Below are 26,156 nucleotides of genomic sequence, written 5' to 3' on the forward strand. Positions count from 1 at the left end.
TGGAACAACGGACCAGCTCTTTACCCTATCAAGCCTAGCCAACCAGTCTACATGTATTTTGTGGACTTGGAGAAGGCATTCGACCATGTTCCTCAGTGTGTTATGTGGGAGGTGCTTTGGGAGTACTGGCCCATTGCTATGAACCATTCGATCCTTATACAACCATTGCAAAAGCTTTGCCTGCATAACCAGCAATAAGTCAGACTTGTTTCCAGTGAGTGTTGGACTCCGCCAGGGCTGCCCTTTGTCACTGTTTCTGTTCATTATATTTTGTGGACACTTGGGCATGCTAACCATCTTTGAAAAGTCAGAAAGTAATCAGGCATAACATCTAACAACTAAAAACATCTTTTTGAATGGCAGTAAATAATTTGGAATCTTAGTACTTATTTCTTTTCTATGAAATAAACAAGAGTAACTGGGGGCCACACAACAAAGCTGGGTTCTCTAATGTGTCTCTATCCTTTCTTATACTTTTTCTTCTTCCTTTTCATCCGTCCATCCCATGAAGTGTTCAATAAAACATTTAAAAAGTGGGTACACAGTGATGTGGGGACAAACTGACTGACAAGTCTAGCTTGACACATTTACATCTCTGTCACTTTGTTGAGCAGCAGTTAAATATGTATAAAGAGATGTGAGTCAGAAAATCACAAGAAGCACAAATATAGTATTTGTACAACAGCTGTGTTTGCCGCTCCGCTCTGCAAATATCAGACTGACAGAGTCTTGTATGTGGTCAGCAAAACAGCTGTAAAATCTGAATTTATTCCAATTGTTCTCAGTACAAACAGTTTATAGAAGAGACACATGGTATTTTAATCAAATGGGTTTTGGATTTCAATAAAAAGTGTTCTGTATTTGTAGCTCACTGTGCTTCAGTGTGCTTTATAACTAAATAATTATGCCCTGTAGTTTGAACAGCTTCCTGTTCATTTTTTTTTTTTCAATTTCAGCAGCATTTCCCTTTGAACCTTTTGAACTGGTGGCCCAGTGGTTACTAAGTGCTAAAAAAACAAAACAAATCAAAAAATCTTTAGGATTACAACAGTTACAGTTACTTTTATGAGCACAGAGATAAGCTGAAAGAGTGGGCAGGAATTCACCTCGTGTTCACTTCTGGTTAAGGACTCAATTTCTGTTTTGCTTCAGCTAACCCATTTCCTGTGGATGAATTTATGAAAAACTACAACTGAACTATAAAAGAGTCCATGTTTGTGGGAGACTTTACATCACTGAAGCTCAGCTTAAAATTAAAAGGGAAGTATTTTTAGTTATAGTTTTAACTCTTGCATGAAAAAGTGCAGGATTACCAACAGCTTCTGTGTTTGGTAATGATTTTGTCTGCTGGTGATTAGTGTGCACCAGCAGTTTATGACTGCGAAGTAGCAGAAGTGGCCTACTGGTTGATCACATCGATGACAGGAGGGAAATAAAAGTATGTTGTCTTGCTTGCTAATATTTTTTATTTCTGCATTTATACCTCTATGTCATTATGGCTTGAACCCATATAATATATGTATTTTTTAGACTTCAAATGTAGAGTTACCTCAATGACGCAACAGCAAACGCTTGTGAGGGTAATTATTTTTTGGTGATAAAGCTTCTACCAAACAAAGCTAGCAGGCAAAGATGAGACACTTGTGTGATGCTAGTAATGGTTTATGACAAAGTGAATTTCACATGTCAGCATACAGTGCATTCAGTCTTTATATGGTAAGTGTGCATTTAATTTGCTTATGGTAGACACTGTGAATAATGGCTGATTTAGATTTCTCTGGTGAATCTTCGTAAAGCCTATGATGTAACCTACATAAGTTGCCAGCATTTATGGTTGTGTGTGGTACATTATGTGTTCCTGTCCTGGTGTTTTATATGTGGCAGCAATCATGATGGAAACAAACAATCTTTATAGGGATCTTTATTTCCCTTTTTTTGTTCATTTGAATCCTAGGATTCTACTATAAACGTGTGTTCTTCCAGTTTTTATGTATCTATTTGGTAGATTTTCCAAGAAACCCCACCTTGCTGAGGTCAGAAGTTGTTATTTCTGTGTAAAAGGAAAGAAGCAGAAAACTCTTTGTTTCCTTCCCAGCTCTTTGGTATCTGCTGTGCTGCTGCTTCACTCTCTCTCTTTACAGAAAGTTGTAGAAGTTTTCAGACGTGTCACTGCTGGATGTGAGGATGGGAGCCACTTTGCTCTGTGAGCTGGGCCTATTCTGTGAGTACATCACTGACTTCTATTGTTTGATTAACACTGATCCATAAACATGTTTTAGTAAGAAGAACAGAGCATCAGTCATTTGTACCATTTCAGGTCATGTGATCAGAGGACTCTCATGTTTTGTTATTAACGTGTTTTGATGGTTGACTCTAATCTGAGTCTGTGTGTGGAGCTGGTTTAGTTTATCTAAGAAAGGTTTGTTTCTCCATCAGAGATAATTTGATGTATTTAAGATCTTAATATAAATGGAACCAATCATAGTAGACACTGGGAAACCCCAGGTGTTTTGTTTACGGGATATTTGAGTGTCTACGGAGTTTCTTGAAGACCTCTCATCCGAGATGCTTCTTCAGTTCTAAAATCAAAAAATGGAGAATCCCAGGAATTTAAACCCCAATGTTGGTGTCCCTTACTGTCTGCACCTTCATTGCAGTTTTGAGATCCCTACTGAGTAGCCAGTACAGTACACATGATAGTGTAAGGCAAGGTTGGTGATACATTATTAAATTATTTAATAATGTAATGTATGTAATGTATTACATACATTACATTCTTTCTATTCGTAATCTGTCCTTTTATTACGTCTTCCCCTGTTTTTTTTTGCTCATGTTTGTCCTGCACTGACACTGTCATACATAAATAATACTACTTAATGTAATAACTAGGGATGGGGCTCAATTAAAAAAGTATTCTAATTAATTAGAGGCTTTGTAATTAGTTAATCTCGATTAATCACATTTAATAGCACAGGAAAATTTCCCCCAAAGCTCAAACGTCTTTTTATTGGAAATGGTTTTAGTGGGCGACAAAATCAAATAATGTACATGGACATGAATATTGTAAACTCAAGCTCTTTTAATTTATGGGGGGAAAAAAAACAAACATTTAAAGTGCATTTCGATTCAAAACAGAGAAACACAAATAATATCCCTGGCCAAACCTGGGCAGACTTAAAAATAAAGTGCTATTTACTTTGAGTACATTTTCAAAATGGTATTGTCTTTAAATAATAATAAATTTCAACATAAAGTGCAGTTTTTCTTCTTAAAAAATAAGGCATAAACATAAAAGGTTATTTGACCAGCTTCACCTTTAAACTCTGATTTCTATTAAAAAAAACAGAGTACATTTGAGTAACCTTAGCCAACATTATTTTTACATGAGGCTAAAACAGTGTGATCGTCCAACATTTTAGTGCAAAAAATGGCCATCTCTTTCAGCCAGTTACTTTGACAAATTATCCTGTCCAAATTTTCAGAGCTCAGCAGCTCTCTTTTTTGTTGCTATGCGACCTACAAGTGAAAACAGTCTCTCACATGGGACAGAAGTGGCAGGACTAATCAAATACTTGTGGGCCAGGACAGATAGCTGTGGGTGGGTCCCTAATCGACTGGACCAGCATGCAGTGGCAGTCTGTCTCGCTGATGGTGGATTCTGTTCTGTACAAACTCAGGGCCCTGTTACACTTCCTCATCTGTCAGGGTCTGAAGACAATGAAGAGAGGAGGAGGCTCTTTGTCTTTGTTGGCTCCTTTGTGGTGGCATTTTTACACTGTTCCTGTAGCAGGGCCTCAAGGCTGGGCCAAACCTCTTCTTGCTCTCCCCTTGCAAAACACTTTAAATCCTTAAAGCGTGGGTAAAGCACAGTAGCTATTTGAGCCACTGATGGTTGAGTGTAGCTACATGTTGGGATGGGACTCTGTGAAAACGACTGAAAACCATAGTGTGGATGCGGGTCCACACTACTACACTCAGGTGTAAATTTTGGATTTGCTTTAATAGTTCTCAGTGGAAAGAGTTTATGGAAGAGTCATACAGTGTTTCTTTTTTTTGCCTGTCCCATTTGGATCTTTAGCCATCAGAATTGTTGTCTGAAGGCCAAAAAAGATGCCAAGCAGATTTACTTTACCAAGTGGATCATCATGGCCTTGCCATATTGGTCCATTTGATTGATCTTTGTTATAATTATGTATTTATTTTTATTTTATTTTCAGTTGTTACAGATGGGACAGACATGACTGGGGAATAGGATAGGGAGAGAGAAAGGATGAAAGAAAGAGAAGGACAGAAAGACAAAATAGAGGGGAGAGAAAAAAAAAGAAAAGCAAACAAACAAACAAAAAAGAAAAAAACAACACCTGGATCACCTGTCGAGAGAAGAAAAAAAAACAGAAGAGAAAACAAACAAAAAAGAGCAACATAATAAATACAACACCATCACAATAAACTAGCTAACAGTAGATAACAGTAGATACTAAATATTAAATGTTATTGTGCAGCACGCAAGACTGACAGCGCACAATGTGCTTTGAGGTAGCAGCCAAGAAAGATGTAGTTTGTGACTGTGAACACCCGTGTGTACACCTGTGTGCACAACTGTGTGGATCAGCACACTTGTATTCAAAGGGTTTCTCCATGCAACGATGTGGGGAGCCATAGCCAGGGCATGAAGCAGGTATGGTGGGGATCCAGGCCCCAGACATCCAGAGGGCCCAGAGTACGAGGACCCAAGGAGGACCACCAAAGGGACAACCGTGCCACCCTCCTGGGAAGGGCTGAGGAGAGCCCCAGATGAGAGGTCACCCAGCAGCCACGGAGCAGAGGCCAGAGGGGGTTGCAGTGACGTGCCCGCGGGCTCTGCTGGCAGCCGACTGTGCCAGAGAGGACCGAGCCCCAGGCCCAGAGGCCTGAGGGCGCCCCACCCCCGAGAAGGGGCCCAGCCGGGCCACAGGCGCCAGGACCCCCAAGCGGCCACCAGGAGTGAGCCGGTACATACATGAGTGCCCAGCCCCAGACACCAAGAACCACCAACGCACCCACATTTGAGGGCATCAGCCACCGGCAGGGAGTGTGGTGAGGGGACATAGGAGTCCATACATACTGACATGTTCCCAGAGAGGTGGAGTCTAAGACCCAACCTGACATATAGACACAGACGTACAGGTGCTCACAGACACAAACGTGTATTCCCACCCCCATATACACATAAGCATGCTCTCAATTTTGACAGCCCTATTAAAAATAATATCAGTTTGTACATGCTTCAGATAGCTTTTCTTCAAATTCTTTAATTCTCACTCTCTTTTGCAACTTTGTACTTTTGTGTTACTCGCAGCAACAACTCCACCTCATTGTTCGTCCATTTAAAAACTCTGTGCTTTTCCATGATATTTTGCCGCAACGTTTCAAAGAGCCAGAGAGTAAATAAACGGCAGACAGAAATGAGGCAGGTCGAATCGTCTTGCGTTTCACACATGCGCAGTACTGGAACGTAAGTGTTTTCGGCCAATTCAATGTGGACGCACAACTCTGTGAAAACGACTGAAAACAATAGTGTGGACGCGGAGCATTTTAAGATGAAAACATCGTTTTCGAATCTATCCGGGCTAGTGTGGACGTAGCCTTAAATTTCACCATGTAGTTTGAGTCATCATTGCAGACCTCCATGGTGTGATGCAGGTGTCAGAAAGCACCTGAACATGAGACACATGTCTCACCTCCTAGAAGCTCAGTCACAAACCTGTAGTAGACAGTTCAAGAAAGGAATTATTAATGTTGGAGTCAAATTGTTAAATGTTGTCATTGTGTTACTTAAATTTGTAAGTCTTAGTTCAAGCAGCATGATCAAAGACATTCCTTTGTCTCTGACCACCTCTCCAACTAGTTTGTTGGTGGGGGAGGCTGTAGTGTTTTATTATAGGGACATCTATGTGAGGGTTCTGTTTTCTTGCTTAGTGAACTTCCTGCCTTTATGACCCTTTTGGTAAGCAGGAGGTCACACAAACACACCCCCAAACACAAGCATACACACACACACACACATACACACACACACACATACATTCTTGCACGTGCATACACACACGTGCTTACACGTGCACACACATACACACATAGTGCCTTGTCTTTTGTGACCATAGGGGGGTTTTACAATGGGAGGTGCTTGTGTGTACTGTAACTGTTTTCAATAAAAGGCGGCAAGCGGGGGCCAGAGTCGTGGTCGTCTGTGGTTGGATTCAGAGTGCTTTTCTGAGACACCAACCAGGGCCTCCCTTGTGCAAGTAAAAACCAGTTGAAGCTGTTCGTCTTGTTTCCTTCCTTGTCATTAACGAGAATAAGTTTCTATACCAGCGGGGCCTGTGGACAGTGTTGGGAAGGTTACTTTTAAAATGTATTCCATTACAGAATACAGAATACATGTCCCAAAATGTATTCTGTAACGTATTCCGTTACATTACTCAATGAGAGTAACGTATTCTGAATACTTTGGATTACTTAATATATTATCATGCTGTTTACAACTACGTGAATGTACTATTGCTGTGATTTATTACTGTTACTGAAGGTCCGCGGCTCTGAACCGTAGTAAAGGACCTCTGGCTAATACGGTGGGTTCTGTGTCTCGTAGCCGAAAACTAGCTTTACTTTGTTGTCTGGATCAACTTTGCTAGCAAGAGACAGAGAGGCGTTGAAAGGCTGCTCCAACGGGACTTATTGTTTTTGGAGGAAAACACGAACATGTATATATGTATAGTCGAGTCTTAATAGCTTACTTACAACTGGGCTCGTCAGGCACTCTTCTTGGCTGCAGTGGTTATTATTATATTTACATGCTTCCAGCTCCCGTTTTTGCTCGATGACAGCTCATACTTTTCCTTTATCTCCCTCCCTCGCTCACAGACACATAACGGGTATGGCAGTCCATTCTCCCTGCAGCACGGACTACACTGCCCATGATGCTACATTCTTTAGAGCTATACCTGTAGCATTCTGCCTATTAGCTTAGCACAACAACAACAAAAAGGCCTCTCTCACCCAGGAAACACGCAGAGAGAGAGCGTCGCCCTGTAACCATGGCAACCGTAACGCTGCCACCTGGAACAACAGAACGTAGCTGTCAAACAAAATCCAAACAGTCCTGACCCGCCACAATATGAAACAGGAAAGTACCGCCGTGTAATCCATTTATTTCAACAAAGTAACTGTATTCTAAATACCACCTTTTTAAACGGTAACTGTAACGGAATACAGTTACTCATATTTTGTATTTTAAATACGTAACGGCGGTACATGTATTCCGTTACTCCCCAACACTGCCTGTGGAAGCGCAGACCCAACCATTAATCTACACAATGATTGTCAACTATAGAGCTTTTTGAAGAAACAGTAACAATAAGTTAGTTTTATTTACCTGCATGGCTCAGGGACAGTCACCAGCTTTTGGAGAAGCAGCCTCTTGATTCTTTAGTGGACGAGAAACCATATCCAGTGTTTAAAACTGGTTGTGGATGTGAGGTTTTTAAAGTATTTAAAGTGTACAAAATGAACTGTTTTATAAATGTGGCTTGTACTATTAACTTTTAATAGTCATTAAAACTAGAATATATATATGTATGTATGTATATGTATGTATATACACACACACACACACACACACACACACACGTATATATAAAATATATATAAAAAATATGTGCATCAGGAAACCAAGCAAGAAACATAAATATAGCATTCATACGGTGGCTCTGTTTGCAGCTTTGCTCTGCACTCCAAACATCAGTCTGACAGTGTTTTGTATGTGGTCAGCTCAAACAGGTCTACATTTTGGATTTGCTTTAATAGTTCTGAGTGGAAACAGTTTATAAAAGAGTCAGACAGAGTTTTATTTTATATTTCAGTTTAAAAAAACAAAAAACAAAACATTACTCACATTTCCCAGGAACCAGACCACTGTGTTGTCACTGACACAGCTTACATCACCATGAAAACAGCAGCACGTATAATCTGAGAGAGAGGGCAGGACTTCCTCTTGCCTCATGCCCACTTCTGGTTAGGGACACTATTTCTGTTTTGCATTAGTGTAATGAAATACTTTAAACAAACCAAGCTCAGCTTTGTCAGTTAACAAAACCTTAATATTGTATGAATCTGTTTTCTTGGTTGTTTATAAAGTTCAGTGTCTCAGGTGGGCTGGAGCCTATCCCAGCTGATGAGAGGTGAGATACACCCTGGACATATGACTTTATTTGTTCATGGAAATGTATTAATTGGATATTTGAAGCAATGTAATGATTTTGTGCAGCAGCCTTTAGTGCAACATTAGCATTTTGTGTCTTTTTATGTATGTTTCTGTATGATGATGCTTCGATGCTGTGATTTGATGCTTCTAATGGTTTATGACAAAGAGTATTCGGTGTGTGTGGTGTGTGAAGGTGCATGCAGCCAGAGCTGTGTTCTTGTTGTGTTTTTGACACGTAAGATAACCTAAACACTTCACATTTAAAAATTATTCTGAAATTGTGATCTTATTTTGCCAAATAATCAACTGAACAACATTTAATTAAATTTGTCATTGAAACTTAAACTTGAACCAGGATCACTGTAAAGTCAGTGCGTCAATACTCACAGACTCTGCAAGTTGTTATTAACAAAATTAACAAATTGAGTTTTAACAACAGAGTCAATCGTGGTTGAAATTAAATTTGCCTACATTTCTAAAGGAAAAGAAGAAACATGAAAAGCTTCATGAAGTTTAAAGTGATGATGTTTCTGTTATCTAAACCAACTAACCAGCAGTAGTTTACATTCAGGGCCATAGAATGGACAAACATTTAGACTACGGTTATTTAGAGATCTACAAATATAAACATAAATATAAACTGTATTGTTTTTAATGTTCTTATGTTGTTATAATGAATCACATATTTATTTTTCTTCCTCTTTCATATCTGCAGATAAACCCAGGGCCACACTGACAGCAGCAACAACAATCATACCAGTAGGGGGCAGTGTGACACTGACCTGCTCTGTGCAGAGCTCTGATGGATGGAAATATGAGTGGTTCAGACGAACCCAAAGAACCTCTATAGTTCAAATCAGAGATCAACAAAACAAAGATATCAGAGTATCTGAAGGAGGAATCTACCGCTGCAGAGGAACAAGAGGAAACCCAGATTACTACACTGATATAAGTGATGAAGTCACCATTGAGATAACCAGTGAGTTCAGTCATTTAGTCTGAAATATACATTCACTCATGATTATCAAACGTACAATGTTAAGTTTTCTGTGTTGATTTCATGTTTCTATTTGTATCTCAACTGTTAATATGTGTAAACAGTTTCCAATAAAGTTATTGTAAAACAACAACCCAACTGGCCTCAGATATTCAGAGGTGAGACGATCACTCTGACATGTGAGGTGCAGGAAGGAGGTGAAACCACTGAGTGGGAGTATGAATGGAGAGGACCCAGGACACCCACACAGTGGACACACAATAATGATGTGATATTCAGCGTTTCTGAGTCCAGCAGTGGAGACTACATGTGTAAGAGTCGACGCAGAGATGACTCATATTCTTCAACAGAGTGGAGTGAAGCCTTCACATTGTCAGTATCAAGTAAGTCATGTTTGTTGTGTGATCTCCATTTGACAAATGTCATAATGGTCAGCACAGGATGAATTCAATGGTCTACAAAGCATGTTACATTGTTAGTCAGACAAAGAGCTGCAGCTGATAGTAGCCTCATTGTAGACAGTTTGTCACCACTTTGTGTCATCAACTTTCACCTGGTATAGAGACACCAATGCTGACCTGCTGCTCCATCACCTGAGGACAATAATGATATAAAGATAGAGGATAAGAAGTGTTAGATTTGTGTTCTCATGAGTAAATATATTAATTTATTTTATGTTGTGAAAGACATTTTCTGATTGTCATTTTATTTTGGAAAGGATTTTATTTTGGTGTTTACAGATTACTTCACTTCCTGTTCCATATGTTCCGAAGCGCGAACTGCTGAAGTATGTATGGTTTTCCCTCCTGTGTTGCTAACAATAAAAGAAACGGGAAAAGTAATCAACCAACCAAGTGTGAGCATTATTAAGAGAACATGGCCGAAGAAGAAGAAAACTCTTTGAGCTTAACAGGTTATGGGCCCAGACATGACACAACAGGAGGAAGATGGCAGAGGTTAGTGTTCAACGGAGACAAAAACAGTTACGAACTTTGGGAGGCAAAGTTTCTCGGCCACATGCGGATCATTGGCCTAAAGGACACTATATTATTAGCCACTAACCCAGATGCAGAGAAGAATGCTGAATGCTACGCTGAACTGATACAGTTTCTTGATGATAAAAGCCTTTCACTGGTAATGAGAGATGCGACTGACGACGGAAGAAAAGCTTTAAAAATACTACGTGACCACTACGATAGTAAAGGCAAGCCCAGAATCATCGCACTGTACACAGAGCTGACGTCTTTACAGAAGAAACCAGATGAGACAGTGACAGATTATATTATCCGAGCTGAAAAAGCAGTGACCTCCCTAAGAAATGCAAAAGAAGTAATCAGTGATGGACTTATTATCGCTATGATTTTAAAGGGGCTTCCTGAAGCTTACAAGCCATTTGCTATTCACACAACTCAAAGCAGTGATGATTTAACATTCGCACAGTTCAAAAGCAACCTACGAAGTTATGAGGAAACCGAGAAATTCGACAACAAAGTAAAAGCGGATAATGTGATGAAGGTTGATTTAACATCAATCACCTGTCATGGATGCGGAAACCGAGGACATTTTGTAAAAGATTGTCGCCAAAAGGGAACACCTAAGTGGTGTAGCTACCATAGAAGCTCGACACACAGTGATGAGACATGTAGAAGAAAAACCAAGTACAGAGATGATGCAAAACTAACTGTAGTAAAACAAGAGGACAAGAAAGAAGAGCAGACTTTTGTATTTAAAGTTAGTCAAAGACTTCTGCCTACTGACATAATAAGAGAAGGACTAATGGTGGACTGTGGTGCTACTTCACACATCATTACGGAGAAGAACAAGTTCATAAAGTTTGATGAGACTTTTGATCCTGAGAAACACTACATGGAGCTTGCTGATGGATCCAGGACAAACAACGTCGCACTCAAGAGGGGAGATGCCAACGTCTCTCTACGGGACATACAAGGACACTGTACCACCATCACACTGAGAGATGCTCTGTTCATCCCATCCTACCCTCAGAGCATATTTTCAGTGAAGGCAGCTACAACCTATGGAGCACAGGTGGTCTTCAAGAAGGGACAGAATGAACTAGTGAACAAAGATGGGACAGTCTTCTCCATCGAAGAATACAACAGACTCTACTATTTGAAAACGGTAAACAATGAAACATCATTCAATGACATGATGTCCTGTGACACTGTTAATCTGGCATGTGATGTGAAAACATGGCACGAAATTTTAGGACATTGTAATGTTAGTGATGTGTTAAAGCTACCTGATGTTGTAGATGGCATGAAAATCACAGGCAGTGGCATGTTAGATTGTAATGTGTGCACAGAAGGGAAGTTCACTAACAACAGAAACAGACAAAGCGACCCAAAAGCGAGTGAGCCATTACAGTTGGTGCACACTGATCTAGCCGGCCCCATTGAACCAAGTGGCCAAAGTGGTCATAAATACGCTATATTATTTATGGATGATTTTTCAGGGGCAGTGTCAGTTTACTTTCTAAAACAGAAAAGTGACACCACAGAGGCCACAGCAAAGTTTCTAGCCGACTGTGCACCATACGGCAGTGTTAAGTGCATTAGATCGGACAATGGCACCGAGTTCACAAGCAGTTCCTTCCAGTCTCTTTTAAGGGAAAAGGGTATAAAGCATGAGACATCTGCGCCATATTCTCCCCATCAGAACGGCACAGCTGAGAGGCAATGGAGAACTCTCTTTGAAATGGGGAGGTGTCTTTTACTAGAAAAAGAGCTGCCAAAAGAATTATGGCCTTACGCCATTCAAAATGCAGCACACATCCGCAACAGATGCTACAGTAACAGGACTAAAAGTACACCTTATCAGATGTTAACAGGGAAAAGACCAGATCTCTCAAAACTGTGGATATTTGGGTCAGACTGTTATGCATACATACATGATCACAAGAAACTTGATCCCAGATGTGAAAAAGGAATATTTGTGGGTTATAGTAAAAATAGCCCAGCATACCTGGTTTATAACCCTCACACAGGAAAAGTGTCAAAACACAGACTTGTGAGATTTATCAAGAAGAACACTGTTGAACAACAAACACAGACTGATGAATATGAGACAGAAATTCAGACTTATGAGCATGTAGTGCCTTCAAAAGAAAGTACAGAACAACAAAATGAAAACGCAGCAGAGAACAGACCTCCTAGAGAAGAGGAAACCAACACAAATGAACCAAACCCTGACATAGAAAGAAATGAGGGTGATGAGCAAAACCAAACTGAGCGCTATCCTAACAGAGAAAGGAAACCTCCTAAATATTTAGAGGATTACACATCTAACTGCAGAGATTTAGCAAATGCAACTTCTGTAAGTGTTGATTATTGTTACAGAGCAACCTGTGGAATCCCCCAAACCTATAAAGAGGCGCTGATGTCACCAGAGGCACCAAGGTGGAAACAGGCAATGACAGAAGAAATCAACTCTCTGAAAGAGAATGACACATTTGAACTGACTACTTTACCTACTGGTAGAAAAACCATTGGAGGAAAATGGGTCTACGCCCTCAAAGAAAATGAACAAGGACAAATATTCAAAGCCAGGTTTGTAGCAAAAGGTTACAACCAGACACAAGGAATAGACTACCAAGAGACATTTGCACCAACAGCAAACATGACATCTGTGCGAACCCTAATGCAAATAGCAGTCCAGAATGATCTTATTATCCACCAAATGGATGTTGAAACTGCATATTTGCATGCTCCCATTGAGGAAGAAATATACATGGACCAACAAGAAGGTTTTGAGCAAACAGAATCAGGAGAAAACGTGGTGTACAAATTAAAGAAATCCCTTTACGGGTTAAAACAATCAGGTAGAAACCTTGAACAAAATGACTTTGAAAGAAACCTTTCTGATCACTGTGTATACAGGAAGGATATTAAACATGAAACTCTACTGGTTATCATCTGGGTAGATGACTTGATCATTGCGGCTAGCAATACTAACTTGTTAAACACATTCAAAGAAACAATGAGGTCAAAGTTTAACATGAAAGACCTGGGGAAAATATCCAGTTTTCTTGGGATACAGTTTATACAAAAAGAGAGTGAAATCAGGATGAATCAGAAGAGGTACATTCAAAGAATGTTGGAACGCTTTGGGATGTCTGAATGCAAACCCAGATCCACACCGTGGGAACTAAAAACGGATACTACTACATGTGGAGGAAGTGATGCAAATGAGACTGTTAACTCAAGAGAGTACAGAGAAATAGTGGGCAGTTTGATATATTCCATGACGTGTACGAGACCAGATATAAGCTGGGTTGTTAGCAGACTATCTCAAACACTAGCTCAACCCACGAGAGAGGACTTAGTAACAGCAAAACAAGTCCTCAGATACCTAAAAGGCACAAATGACTTTGAACTGATCTTTAAGAAAAGCAGTGAGGATCTAGATCTAATTGCTTACAGTGACTCTGACTGGGCATCCTCTGTAAAAGACAGATGCAGTACAACAGGCTACTGTTTTGCACTTACTAAAGAGGGACCAGTAATATCTTGGAAAACAAAGAAACAGCCTACAGTGGCACTCTCAACATGTGAAGCTGAATACATTGGTCTTGCAACCACTACTCAGGAAAGCATGTACTTAACCCAACTGTTAAACGGCATGGACAGAAAAAGGTACACATGTACAAAACTGTTTGGGGACAACCAAGGGGCCAGTGCTTTGAGTAAAAACCCAGTGAACAGACAGAGGTCAAAGCATATTGATGTGAAATATCACTTCATTCGTGAAGCGGTAAATGAAGGGAAAATCCGCATTGAACACTGTCCATCAGAAGAAATGGCTGCAGACATACTAACAAAACCAGTTACAAGAGTGAGACTCAGAAAGTTTCAAAAATGGTTCTTTGGAAATGCATAAGATGCTATGGGTTAACAGCATGAGAACAAGGGAGGGTGTTAGATTTGTGTTCTCATGAGTAAATATATTAATTTATTTTATGTTGTGAAAGACGTTTTCTGATTGTCATTTTATTTTGGAAAGGATTTTATTTTGGTGATTACAGATTACTTCACTTCCTGTTCCTTATGTTCCGAAGCGCGAACTGCTGAAGTATGTATGGTTTTCCCCCCTGTGTTGCTAACAATAAAAGAAACGGGAAAAGTAATCAACCAACCAAGTGTGTGCATTATTAAGAGAACATGGCCAAAGAAGAAGAAAACTCTTCGAGCTTAACAAGAAGTGTAGCATTTTTCAAACTTGCTCAACAAATAACTACAAATCTCCAAATTTTATTAAACAAAAACAAAATCATCTTAGCCTAGGATCTTATGCAAATAATGTGATCTTTTAAAATAAATGACAGTATTAAATAAATAAATAGTTCAGTCCACTGTGTAATTCACTATGCCTAACAGAAACAGCAGAGTGGCATGCTTCTTTGCACTGGTTTCAAATCCACTGTCTGTCTGAGGTCTTTCAGTGTGGAGTTTGAATGTTCTCTCCACATCTCTGTGGATTCTCTCCATATTCTCCATCTTCTTCCCACAGTCCACAGAGTTAGTGGGGTTAGGGAAATTGGTGAATCTAAATTGCTTGTAGGTGTGAATGTCTCAGCCCGGTAACAGATGAGCGACCTGTCCCGAGTAGCTTCCTGTTAGCTGCGATATGGTCCAATACCTTGTGACCCTAAATTGTTGAAGCAGAATACATTAATACTGGTGATCGTGGCTCAAGAGTTGGGCGTTCGCCTTGTAATTAGAAGGTTGCCGGTTCGAGTCCCGGCTCGGACAGTCTCGGTCATTGTGTCCTTGGGCAAGACACTTCACCTGTTGCCTATTGGTGGTGGTCAGAGGGCCCGGTGGCGCCAGTGTTTGGCAGCCTCGCCTCTGTCAGTGCCAGTGTCACCAGTGTGTGGATGACTGGATGTGTAAAAACTAGTAAAGTGCTATACAAATACAGGCCATTTACCATTAATGAGTTTGATTGAAAATAAATGCAATGACCAACAATCAGATTTGACATTTCAGTCAAAATATTCAGGGTTGGAGCCACAACCCAAAAAGACATCAGTGCAAAGCAGGAAATGGAGGAAAATTGAAGGAGGGAAGTTAAAATAATGTTACTGTTGCTGTGCTTACCATCCTCACCAACACTAGAAAGCTCCAGCAGGAGGCTAGAATATTGAGATCATTCCCTTTAAACCCACTCCCAGACCTTAAAGAGGTGTGTGCGTGTGTGAATGTGCCTGTGCACTGATTCTGCAAAACATAAAAAATAACATTAAAAATGATGTAGATGAAGGAATTATTTATTTTATGTAAGTCATTTTTTATAGAGTGTAAAATTTGTGTTTCTCTTTGCCTGCTTGTTTTTGTGACTAAAATAAGCAATCTCGTGTTGTCATTGTTCAGCTGGATTATTGTGGGATCAGGCATCTCTGAAAGAGGAAAAGTATCTTGATGACATCTATCAAAACTTCAAATGGCCTGCAGCATTTATTTTGAATGAATTTTATATTTTTTTCTTATGTAAAACAATCATTTTAAAACCACACCTTAGTGGCATCAGCTCATCACACCTCCACTGCATTTAAGGCTGGACTGGCTCCTGAGTTTCTTATTGTTGTGTGTGTGGCTGGCAGCTGACAAGCTGCAGCTGAGAGCTGAAGGAGCAGCAACCGAAATAAAGTGTTGAAAAGCGTTGAAATGTGGTCGGGTCTGTTGTGCGTCTGTTACAGTTTGGAAAGTCACAAGTAACGCAAACTCCACGAAATAACAAATAATCAAATCATATGAAAATGCTAAATGAGGGTCACAAAATGTTACAAAGTCTCTTAATTAAAGTTTTACTATTTCAAATTCCTCTTTGCAGCTATAATGTGTATTTCCTCCTGTGTGGTCTGACATCTGAACCTCAGATTATAAGAAGTCTTCTTGTGAATCTGTTGTTGTGGTGGGAGCAAAGAGACATCACACAAAATAATGGAGAGGAGTACTTTATAAATAAAATAAAGCATCACAATGAAATGGAGCCAAAAATGCATTCACTGAAAGGATAAAAGGCATTCTGGGTGTGTAAGAGTGGAGGAAAGTGAATTACATCAGTATAAACACAGCTTGGACCCTTTTACCATCCTGTGGTTATCAAAAAGAAGGATGTACTCATACCATGGCAGTTTGGTCTTATTGCTTCTTACGTGCTGTTGGAAATCTAAATAGAGGTATAGTGATGTTGAATTCTGACAACATCAGGGCAGTGCAATCCTAACCTGTTTGTGTGGTATATTATATTTATTCTTTCTATCTTTGTCTAAACTCAACAGATCAACCAAAGGCTCAAATAACTTCTGATATGATAGACGTTCCAGTAGGGGGCAATATGACCCTGAAATGTTCAGTGAACCCATTATCATCTGGATGGAGATACTACTGGTACAGAGATGAGAACTTGTCTAAACCTCTGACCACACAAGATGCAGTTTTCCACTTAAATGGCCAAATCAGAGTCTCACAGGAAGGACTCTACAGGTGCAGAGGAGGAAGAGGAAACCCAGTTTACTACACAGAGTACAGTGATCCCTTTAAAAATGGTAAGTTTTTTTCAGCAGTAAATTTTCTATTAATACAAACTGTGAAAAAAAGTTTTATTTTCTCCTTTTTGTGCCTGTATTATTGATATCTGAACACATTTGGCATCAGATGGGCAGAGCAGAGAAAATAATTATCAGATGTGAGATCCACAGAGACGACACTCAGTGGGAATATGAACAGAGGTCTATCAAACTTTGAAGGAAAAAAAATAACTGTGGAAGTTAAAACTGTTTATGTTTGTTTTGTTTATTTGTTTGTTTAACTCTGACTGAAACTTGCAAAGCACAGTGCTACCATTTTTTTAATACGTTTTATAAAATTATACAATTTTTCCCTCATCCGGATTCTCTCTGGATTTTCCATCTTCTTCTCACAGTCCACAGAGTTGGAAACTGCAGGCAGCGTAACATTTTCAGTCAGACAAAGAGCTTCATGTGATCATAGCTTTCTCACCACTTTGTGTTTGAACTTTGAGCTGGTGTATGTAGCGCAGAACTCATATAATGCTTTCTCACCTGTGTATAATCAGGAAAGAAATAAACAGAAAAAAGTACTCATTTGTAACTTTAAACCCCTGTAACTAAGAAAACAACTATGATTTCTCTAAAAAAAGAATAGAACTCATCCTGCCTTATCATCTCATTCAAAATAAATAAAAAACACAGAATCACAATGTCTCTTTCACTATGACTTTATCAGATTAATACAAAAATGCAATGATGAAGAAAAACATCAGAAATAATGTTACTGTGTACGCACGCCCAGTCACCTGCACATAGCTGCAACAGGAGGCTAGCATATTAAAGTGATAAGACACCCTAAAAAACGTCTGATATTTGATTATAAATCCTGGTCCCCACGAGTTTGAAGGCATTTTTGAGACTCAAAATGTGGTTTTAATGTCAGGGTTACAATTAGGTTATGGTTAGGTTTAGGGTTGGAGTCAGTGTTAGGCATTTATTTTTGATGGTTAGGGTTAGGTAGGGAAACCATTATGTCAATGAGATTCCTGCACAAGAATATAAATACACACACACATGTATGCTTGTGTTATATTGATGATGTGATTTGTGAAATTTTGATATAGTCTGTATGTTTTGGAGCAGATTAAGGAATTAGTCAGAAGTTAGAAATAACATATTTGAAGTTGCTGCTATTTCAAATGTCCCTGTGCAGCTATAATGTGCATCTCCTCCTGTGAGGTCTGGCCTCTGAACCTTACACTAATGAGATGTCTTGTGTTTCCTGGTAAATCGGTTGTTATGAACAGTAGCTCTGAGGGAAGCATCATGCAGAGTACAGAAAAAGATTAATTTATAAATGTAAAGAAGAGTAGTGGTCAAATGGATTCAGAAAAAAGAAAGTCTATCATGTGCACACTGTAACATGTTTTTTTATGGGGGAAAAATATGTTTCTAACAGATAAACCCCATCAGTCTGAAAGACAGACACGAAGACAACGCAGAGATGAGACTAAAGATACAGAGTGGAAAATATGAGGGAGAACCAACTAAATATAAACCATAAAGTGATGAATAACTAAAGCTGAAAATTTTAGGCATGAATACAATAATGCAAATGAATATAGAAACAAAAACAACAAAGCAAGAAAATAAACCATGAAGAAGCCATATGAAGTATCAGACCTGAAATACGTGCTAAATATAGAAAAGTGACACTGGGGACGTAAAATAATACAAAACTACTAAAAACAGAGAACACAACACAAACTTAAATCACTTTACAAACCTAAAAGGAATCATGATTGTTATTTACAGCAAGTGGTCCCACTTTTAAATTTTGTCAAGTGTGGCACATGTGGCTGTAGCTCAGGTGGTGGAGCAGGTCACCTACTGATTGGAAGGTTGGTGGTTCGATCCCTGGCTCCTCCAGTCTGCATGTCAAGTATCCTTGGGCAAGATACTAACCCCAACTTGCTCTCCGATGCATCCATCGGAGTGTGAATGTGTATGAATGTCGTTAGAAAGCACTAAGTGTAGATAAAGTGCTTGTGAGAATGGGTGTGATTGGGTGAATGAGGCATGTTGTATAGAGCGCTTTGAATACTCCATGAGAGTAGAAAAGCGCTCTATAAGAATCAGTCCATTTACCATGTATTGAAGAGGTTATATAATATTATTATATATCTTTAAATGAAAGTTACTTTTAAGACTTGTTTTGCACTTCATTTTGTTGTTGTTGTTAAGGTTCTTTCTATCCCTACTAGTGTTACCAGATCAGCTGACTCAACTGAGTTTGGTTAAGTTTATTAAAGTTAACAGTTCATTTTTCTTATTTGCAATAGCTGTGTCCAGTTCTTCATTTCTTCTTCTGATGGTCACTGGACTCATTTCTGGAATCATATTTATTTTGCTCCTGTTCCTGTTCCTGTACAAAAAGGTCTACAAAAAGAAAGGTGAGACTTTTATATATTTTACTCTTTAAAATATTTAAATATGGAGATGCAACATTCCAAAACTGTTCACAATATTATATAAAACATATTAAACTATGTGAACGTTAGTGTCTTATTTTGAATTTTTAATAAAGGTTCTGCCGATGACCAGAGGGTGAGTCAGTGTGAAAATCAACAACAAGTCTACTCCACTCTCCTTCATGGTTAGTTTTTTTTTTTTTTTTACCTAGTTTAAAATATCCTGATGCTTTTCTCTTCTGCAGCTTTAACGCTGTTGAATTAAACAAAACTAAGACAATAACAACATTTAATCATGTACAGCATTTATAAGTAATAATACATTTTCTAATTTCACTGTATGTTTGTGCTTACACTGACATTAAAGCTTATCTTATCTCATCTTGTCTTAGTATAAATGTTACTGACAAGAATACTTGTGTTTACATTATGTGGTGACTCATTTTCTCTGACTTGTAGGTGATCGTTCTGTCTATGAAACAATCAGAGGCTCTGGAAATACTCAAAACGGTACAGTATCAACTTTAATATATAGTTTGTGGAAGCCATGTAATTATAAAATAACAGTGATTATCACTAAAAACAACACTAACATTATTATTTTAGTTTGACCAGAGGGTTTTTACACCTATAATAATAATGAACTGCAGAGCTGTTTCATACTGAGAGTATATTTGAATATATTTTACAGAAGTTCAGTGTTGTTCATGAATCCACTGGAAGAGCATTCATCTAATGTGCTCATTTAAAGCAGAATGTATCTGGAATTGTGAATTTATTAATTTATCTGTGCTTTACCGCCCTTGCTCTGTATGAAGCTGGGTGACCTGTGTGCTGTAGGTCCAGTGGCTCCTTCTTGTGGAAAGTCAGCGATTCTTTCTATCGAAAGTGGGTGAGCTATGAGAAGTGACAGTAGTTTGAGCATCTCCTTTCCTATAACTCAGTGGTTCCCAAAGTTTTGGTTTTTTTTGACCCCCTTTTGTTTTACAAGAAAATCTTCGTTGTCCAGGTGAAGCCAAAGACAAGATATGCTTCATCATATTTTCTATGGCTTGGAAGGAAGTTGGGTTGGAAGCATATTTGGCAATGCTTCAACCTCTGCTTTGCGTTTGTGTGGGAGCCCCATCAAAAAACCTGTCCATTATGCTAGCAGTGCCCAAGTGTTCATTACCCCCACTCCCTGCAATGGCCTCCCACTTTGGGAACCACCGTCATAACTGAAGACTAATTCTCATTCTCAACCATCAGAGCTTTGTCAGGTCCCATTCCCACATATTTCCCACCATTCATGGACCATCAAGTTACAAATTATGGGCACAAATATACATTAACGTTTTCTAGTAAAGTATTTAGGTTTAACATTTAACTAAACATCTGAAATATGTTTTAAAAATGATTCTCCGATGTTTTGTTTTTATATTATATTCTTTAATTTTCACTGAAAAATGGAAATATCAGTAGGAATATATTGATAATGTAAACATTAAATCATCATTATAAGTGAGGCAACTTTCTTAGGTTCATTGATTACATTATCTGTGTCAGTGTTTTCATTTTAAATGGTTGTGATTTTCTCCTTAACATTGTACAATAGGTTGGTTAGAAATCATATTAAATACCATAATATAGACTTAATAGTGTCTTTTTTTCCAAATGGATATTCCCATTAAGTATTCATGTTCTTTACAATCGAATATTTTTTTTATTTAAGCTTTTGTATAACATTTCATGTAACAACAAAAAGTTAAAAAAAGTGTTATATGTAATATTTGTAGTGTGTGAAAATGTGGCTTTAAATTCAGCTGTTTCTTTGTTACAGTAGATATAATGAGAATATTTTTACACATTAGATCTTCTACATTATCCCCAAAGTAATGAAGAATACATACATTCTTCATAAATAGTGTATGGATTTGAATGTATTGTGTATTTCTTGTCTATTTTTTTCTATACAAATTTGCAATACATTTGTCTTTATGGACCTGGAACAGCAAATACAGCGGTGATCATTATCTTGAATTGTTATGTGCTTTTGGCCTTTTTTTGAGGGATGAGTGTGGTTTTACAGTTTATTTTAAGTCAGTGTCAATCATGTTCATACATGTACAGCAGCAGTGAACAAAGACATGATTGCTCAATTCTCTAAGACAACTGGCAAATATACAAGACTTTCATGCATTGGCCTACAGTAGCAAAAAGGTTCAATCTGGTGGAATATAGTGAAAAAAAAATCAAATGCTTTACTTCAAAATGAAAAGCTGACAATACAGAATGCATTGTTTTATACTGCAGTGGCAGAGAGATTTAAATGTGGTTTCAGTGGAAGCCAACAGGACATTATTCTCCATTGCACTTCACAAAACAATGACATTACAATTAAGTCAGTTTTGCTGCTGATCTTTGACATGTCCAAGACTCTAATCACCACGAGTGTCCTTCCCCTTATTAGATATTATTTGCAAAATAAACATTTCAACAAACAACAAATAATTAAAATGTTTAAACTGTCATTTAAAGGCTTAAAATATCGGAAAATTGATGGAAATATCTTATTGCTTGATCATTGAGATCAAAAGACCTCAAGTTGATTCAGTGATTTATGAAATAAAGACAAAAATACATTCTTATGTGACGATTTCATGGCAGATTTTGTGTGTGTACAGTTTTTGTCCATTAAGGTGTCGAAAGGGTTTAAAATGTAAGTGTTAACAATGATAATCTGGACTCCACTCACCCGACTTTCAGCAATATGCAGACTTTAAAACATGGGACAGTACAACTCTGGGCCTTCTATGCAAACACCATGGATACACACATAGCCGGTGCCCTCCTCCCAGTAGCTAGATTAGACAAACTTATCCTGTTAATAGTCAGTAAACTCATGTCAAAGACTTTCTGTTCTGCTAAAAGCAAAAAAAACAGCAAAGGATTTATCTGCTGCAAAACTATAAATGTAGACTTATCTATCTGATATGACTGATCCAGGCAGTTTGAGATAAAATATCAACTGTGTTTAAGCCTCTGCTTCACTAATTTATAAAAGGCCTTCATTTAGCTCCTCAACAGAAGCTTTTTAGCTCATCTGCATCAAATGTTTGTACTGCATAAAAATAGCAAGTTGCTTTTCAAGTCCACAGATGTGCATCTCAGGGTATTTTGTGATTGTAGAATTGCTGTGAAATTTAAAATACCTAAATTGTACAGTATAAACTGCTTTTTAAATGTGGCTTGTAGTTTTAACTTTTAACATTTAAACTAGAAAAGTGCTGCATAAATCTCACTCTGTGGTATCTCTTGTGAAACGGAGGTGTTATTTGAAGACAACATGAGCTTCTGTCTCTTTAAGGGTTTCATGAGAGTGAACAGGGGAAACACCCACTGCTAAGTGGGTGTGCTCTGTGTATAGTACTTGCCGATTTAAAAAATAATAGTACTAAAGAAATAGAAATAGAAATTAACAGGTGTAACTGCGGTTGAAGCAACATCATACCTTAATTCTCTCTCTCCCCCCCCCCCCATTTTCTTTCTCTTCTTCTGTAAAGTATAAAGTACAAAGTGTGAAACTGTGGCACTGATGTAGCATTGAAGTTTAGCATGCCACACTTACACCTCTGTCACATGTTTAAAGTTTATTTGATTTCAAAACCATTACCCATGAGCCTCAGCAACTCACCCCAGCTGACATCACCATAAACACAGCAGCACTTTTAAAGTAACAGAGATATAATCTGAGAGAGGGGGCAGGACTTCCTCTTGCCTCATGCCCACTTCTGGTTAACGACACTATTTCTGTTTAGCTTGACCTTGCTCACGTCATGTGGGTGAATTTATCACCAAACCACAATTTCATAGTTCAGATGTATTTTCAGTTTTATATTTACATCTCTGTTTATCAGCATCAGTTAAAACTTTGTTCTTCTATCAATCTATTTTGGTCTGTATTTGTGTAGCTCTTTACTTAAGGACCCCAAAGTGCTTTACACTACATTCAGTCATTCACCCATTCACACACAAGCTCGAACCAGCAACCTTGCGATTACAAGACAAACTGCCAACTCTTGAGCTACGATCGACAATATGACCATGATTTTCTTAATTGTTTATAAAGTTCTGGTTCTCAGATGGTTTGGAGCCTATCAAAGCTGTTTTAGGATGACAGGTAGGGTACAACACGGACAGATGAAAATTTCAATAAATGTAAAAAAGTATAAACACGTCATGCGGTGGTCAGAGCTTGTTAAAGAGTGTTAGTTCTGTTGAAAAGGAAGGAAACAGAGAGAAGAAGTAAAAAAAAACCCTCTTTGTTTCCTCCACAGTTCTTTGGTATCTGCTGTGCTGCTGCTTCACTCTCTCTCTTTACAGAAAGTTGTAGAAGTTTTCAGACGTATCACTGCTGGATGTGAGGATGGGAGCCACTTTGCTCTGTGAGCTGGGCCTATTCTGTGAGTACATCACTGACTCCTATTGTTTGATTCATACTGATCCATAAACATGTTTTAGTAAGAAGAACAGAGCATCAGTCATTTGTACCATTTCAGGTCATGTGATCAGAGAACTCTCATGTTTTTTGATGGTTCACTCTAATCTGAGTCGGTGTGTGGAGCTGGTTTAGTTTATCTAAGAAAGATTTATTGTCATGGTTTGCTGTGTGGCAGGCAGGATGTTGGACCCAAGTGTAGGACTCGTAAACAGAGGAGTAAACTCAAAACGATAGCTTTAACGCTGGAAAACTTCTCATCCAAATACAAAGCAAAACTAGAAACTCAAACACTAGAAAATAAACCAGAAACTGAAAACTAAGAATTGACTTGGAACAGGGAGGAAAGAAACACAGAGCATTATGAGTGTGAAAGGACTTAACCCTCTGGGGTCCAGGGTATAATTAGCTGTTTTTGACTACTTTTGATTTTACCTCTATAGTTCACCTTTAAAAACTGTTTATCTTGCTTCGTTTGGTATCATTATTTTCAGCACAACCTCAAATATCTGACATTTGAGCTATTTTTTTCATTTTGGTATACTATATTAGCACAATTGATCTAAATCCAGAAAAAAATTCAAAATCCGAATAGAAAAAAGTTATATTTTTTACTGTAAAACCCACAAACATGTTTAACAAATCATTTTCATAACTTGAAATGCAAATAGAAATTGTACATTTCTAAAAATTATGCACAAGTTTTGCAAACAAAGTTATTTAATATCATTTACCTAAAAATGCAGCCAAGGTCTCAGGCGTTTTTTATATAACCATTTAAATCTATTTACAGAACAATCAGGTGTGCTGCATCAAATAAGAAGGCACACAAATTACTTGTGCCACTTCAAAAAAATAGTTTTTGTTCAGTGTGAGACAGAGGAGAACACCACAGGTCTAAACCCTGCAGGTCTGACAGCAGGAGGTGCATCAGTCCAGTTTTCCATGTGGAGACAGCGTTTACACTGGAATCTGCCTTTGGTGACTTTTTTTGGAGCAACTGTAACATTCAGCAGTATAAGTGACACACAGGACAATGAGAGGATGGGGAACAGGTGGCAACACAGGCGGGACAAATCAGACCTAACAACACAAGGGAAGCAAAACCAGACACACTGCACACAGGACAGGGGATATAAAAATAAAACAGGAAACACACGACAGGCACAGAGGCACGACGTTGACACTGAACAGAGAGAACACAAACCACAGGCACAGGAGAGACAAACTGCGACTTGAGACACATCTATCTATCTGTCTATCTATCTATCTATGACAGAACTAAACATCAGGGGCACAGGAACAAAAGAACTAGAAATCACAAAACAAACAACAACTAAAGCTAGAAATATAGATCCACAAACAATAAGACTAGTAATAATAAACCAGGGGTAGGTACCTGGTTGCCTTTGGTTGCATTAAGTTTAGTTTAGTTATGTTTCACTTAGGTCTTCTGTGTTAGTCTGTCATGTTTCCTGTCTTCTGGTTCATGTTGTCAAACTTGTGTTGTCATCCTCTGTTTCCTGTTTTATGATGATTGACAACCTACAGAGACATATTTGAGTGTCGCTACTTTGATAATGTCTGAAGTTTCTGTCTTTATTTTAGTGCTCTGTACGCTTCTCTGCACTGGACACGCTCAAGGTGACAAAACACTTTTCACTTTTTTTGTTTTTTGTTTTTCATCTTACTTCTGTTTACATACTACTGTTTCAGTCTTAAGCACTTTTTTTTTTTTTACTTAATTACTTAATTAATTAATTTATAATTTTGTGAATATAAACTAAGGTTGTGCCTTCAATAATACATGAAGTGTTTCAGATTGTTAACTTTGTGGTTGTGTTGGATTCTAGATGCTCTGCTAACTATTGAACCCAACTCGTCCAGTTTTTTCATCGGAGAGTTTGTTACATTCAAATGTGACATGAATGAAGGAGAAGACACTGACTGGTATTACAAAATCAACAGGGATGGTCAAGAAGTTTTCACCTACAGGCCAAACAAAGACTCCAAATTAGAAATTATATCTACACGTGACAGTGGTGAATATCAGTGCATTGGTCACAGGATGACCTCACGTGATACAAAGTACAGTAATACTGTCTCTATAACTGTATTAGGTAAGTCTTCAGTGACCGACAGCATAAATGTATGATCCCTGTTCAAATAATCAACTGAACAACATTTAATTAAATTTGTCATTGAAACTTGAACTTGAACAGGACCACTGCGAAGTCAGTGCGTCAATACTCACAGACTCTGCAAGTTGTCATTGACAAAATTAACAAATTGAGTTTTAACAACAGAGTCAATCGTGGATGAAATTAAATTTGCCTACATTTCTAAAGGAAAAGATGAAACACGAAAAGCTTCATGAAGTTTAAAGTGATGATGTTTCTGTTATCTAAACCAACTAACCAGCATTAGTTTACATTCAG

General features: G+C 38.3%; 3 protein-coding genes across 4 annotated transcripts in view; all 3 read left to right on the top strand.

Annotated features, from left to right (window-relative positions):
- The first annotated feature begins 8,039 nt into the window (after positions 1 to 8,039).
- Positions 8,040 to 22,675, top strand: LOC146522300 (basement membrane proteoglycan-like). The gene is made up of 8 exons (XM_085147874.1): positions 8,040 to 8,052; positions 8,958 to 9,221; positions 9,344 to 9,622; positions 16,540 to 16,806; positions 19,113 to 19,223; positions 19,358 to 19,426; positions 19,701 to 19,751; positions 20,060 to 22,675. The coding sequence occupies exons 1-8, from the start codon at positions 8,040 to 8,042 to the stop codon at positions 20,065 to 20,067; spliced, it is 1,062 nt and encodes a 353-aa protein (XP_085004000.1). The 3' UTR covers positions 20,068 to 22,675.
- On the top strand, positions 9,695 to 15,096 carry LOC146522301 (copia protein). 2 transcript variants are annotated; one of them, XM_085153700.1, is made up of 2 exons: positions 9,695 to 11,378; positions 12,596 to 15,096. In XM_085153700.1, exon 2 carries the CDS (start codon positions 12,636 to 12,638, stop codon positions 14,133 to 14,135), a length of 1,500 nt encoding a protein of 499 aa, XP_085009826.1. In that variant the 5' UTR covers positions 9,695 to 11,378; positions 12,596 to 12,635; the 3' UTR covers positions 14,136 to 15,096. The 2 variants fall into 2 exon arrangements, with proteins under 2 accessions (XP_085009826.1, XP_085009827.1); XM_085153701.1 differs by having other exon boundaries at positions 9,711 to 11,378; positions 12,596 to 12,728.
- Positions 22,676 to 22,801: 126 nt separating the features above from the next.
- LOC146522302 (Fc receptor-like protein 5) overlaps positions 22,802 to 26,156 on the top strand; it is a 76,671-nt gene continuing 73,316 nt past the window's right edge. Inside the window, exons 1-3 of the mRNA XM_085153690.1 lie at positions 22,802 to 23,683; positions 25,327 to 25,362; positions 25,572 to 25,838. Of these exons, the coding sequence (XP_085009816.1) occupies positions 23,647 to 23,683; positions 25,327 to 25,362; positions 25,572 to 25,838 (340 nt within the window). The 5' untranslated portion in view covers positions 22,802 to 23,646. The remainder of the gene's footprint in view (positions 23,684 to 25,326; positions 25,363 to 25,571; positions 25,839 to 26,156) is intronic.

Source organism: Neolamprologus multifasciatus, chromosome 3 (assembly GCF_963576455.1).
Source record: "Neolamprologus multifasciatus chromosome 3, fNeoMul1.2, whole genome shotgun sequence".
Taxonomy (NCBI): domain Eukaryota; kingdom Metazoa; phylum Chordata; class Actinopteri; order Cichliformes; family Cichlidae; genus Neolamprologus; species Neolamprologus multifasciatus.

Excerpts from the sequence above, each read along its gene's own strand:
- LOC146522300 (XM_085147874.1), top strand. Across the intron at positions 9,222-9,343 it reads AGTCACCATTGAGATAACCA|TTTCCAATAAAGTTATTGTA; the intron begins GTGAGTTCAGTC and ends ATGTGTAAACAG. Across the intron at positions 19,224-19,357 it reads AAAGGTCTACAAAAAGAAAG|GTTCTGCCGATGACCAGAGG; the intron begins GTGAGACTTTTA and ends TTTTTAATAAAG.
- LOC146522301 (XM_085153700.1), top strand. The coding sequence starts at position 12,636 with ATGTCACCAGAGGCACCAAGGTGGAAACAGGCAATGACAGAAGAAATC.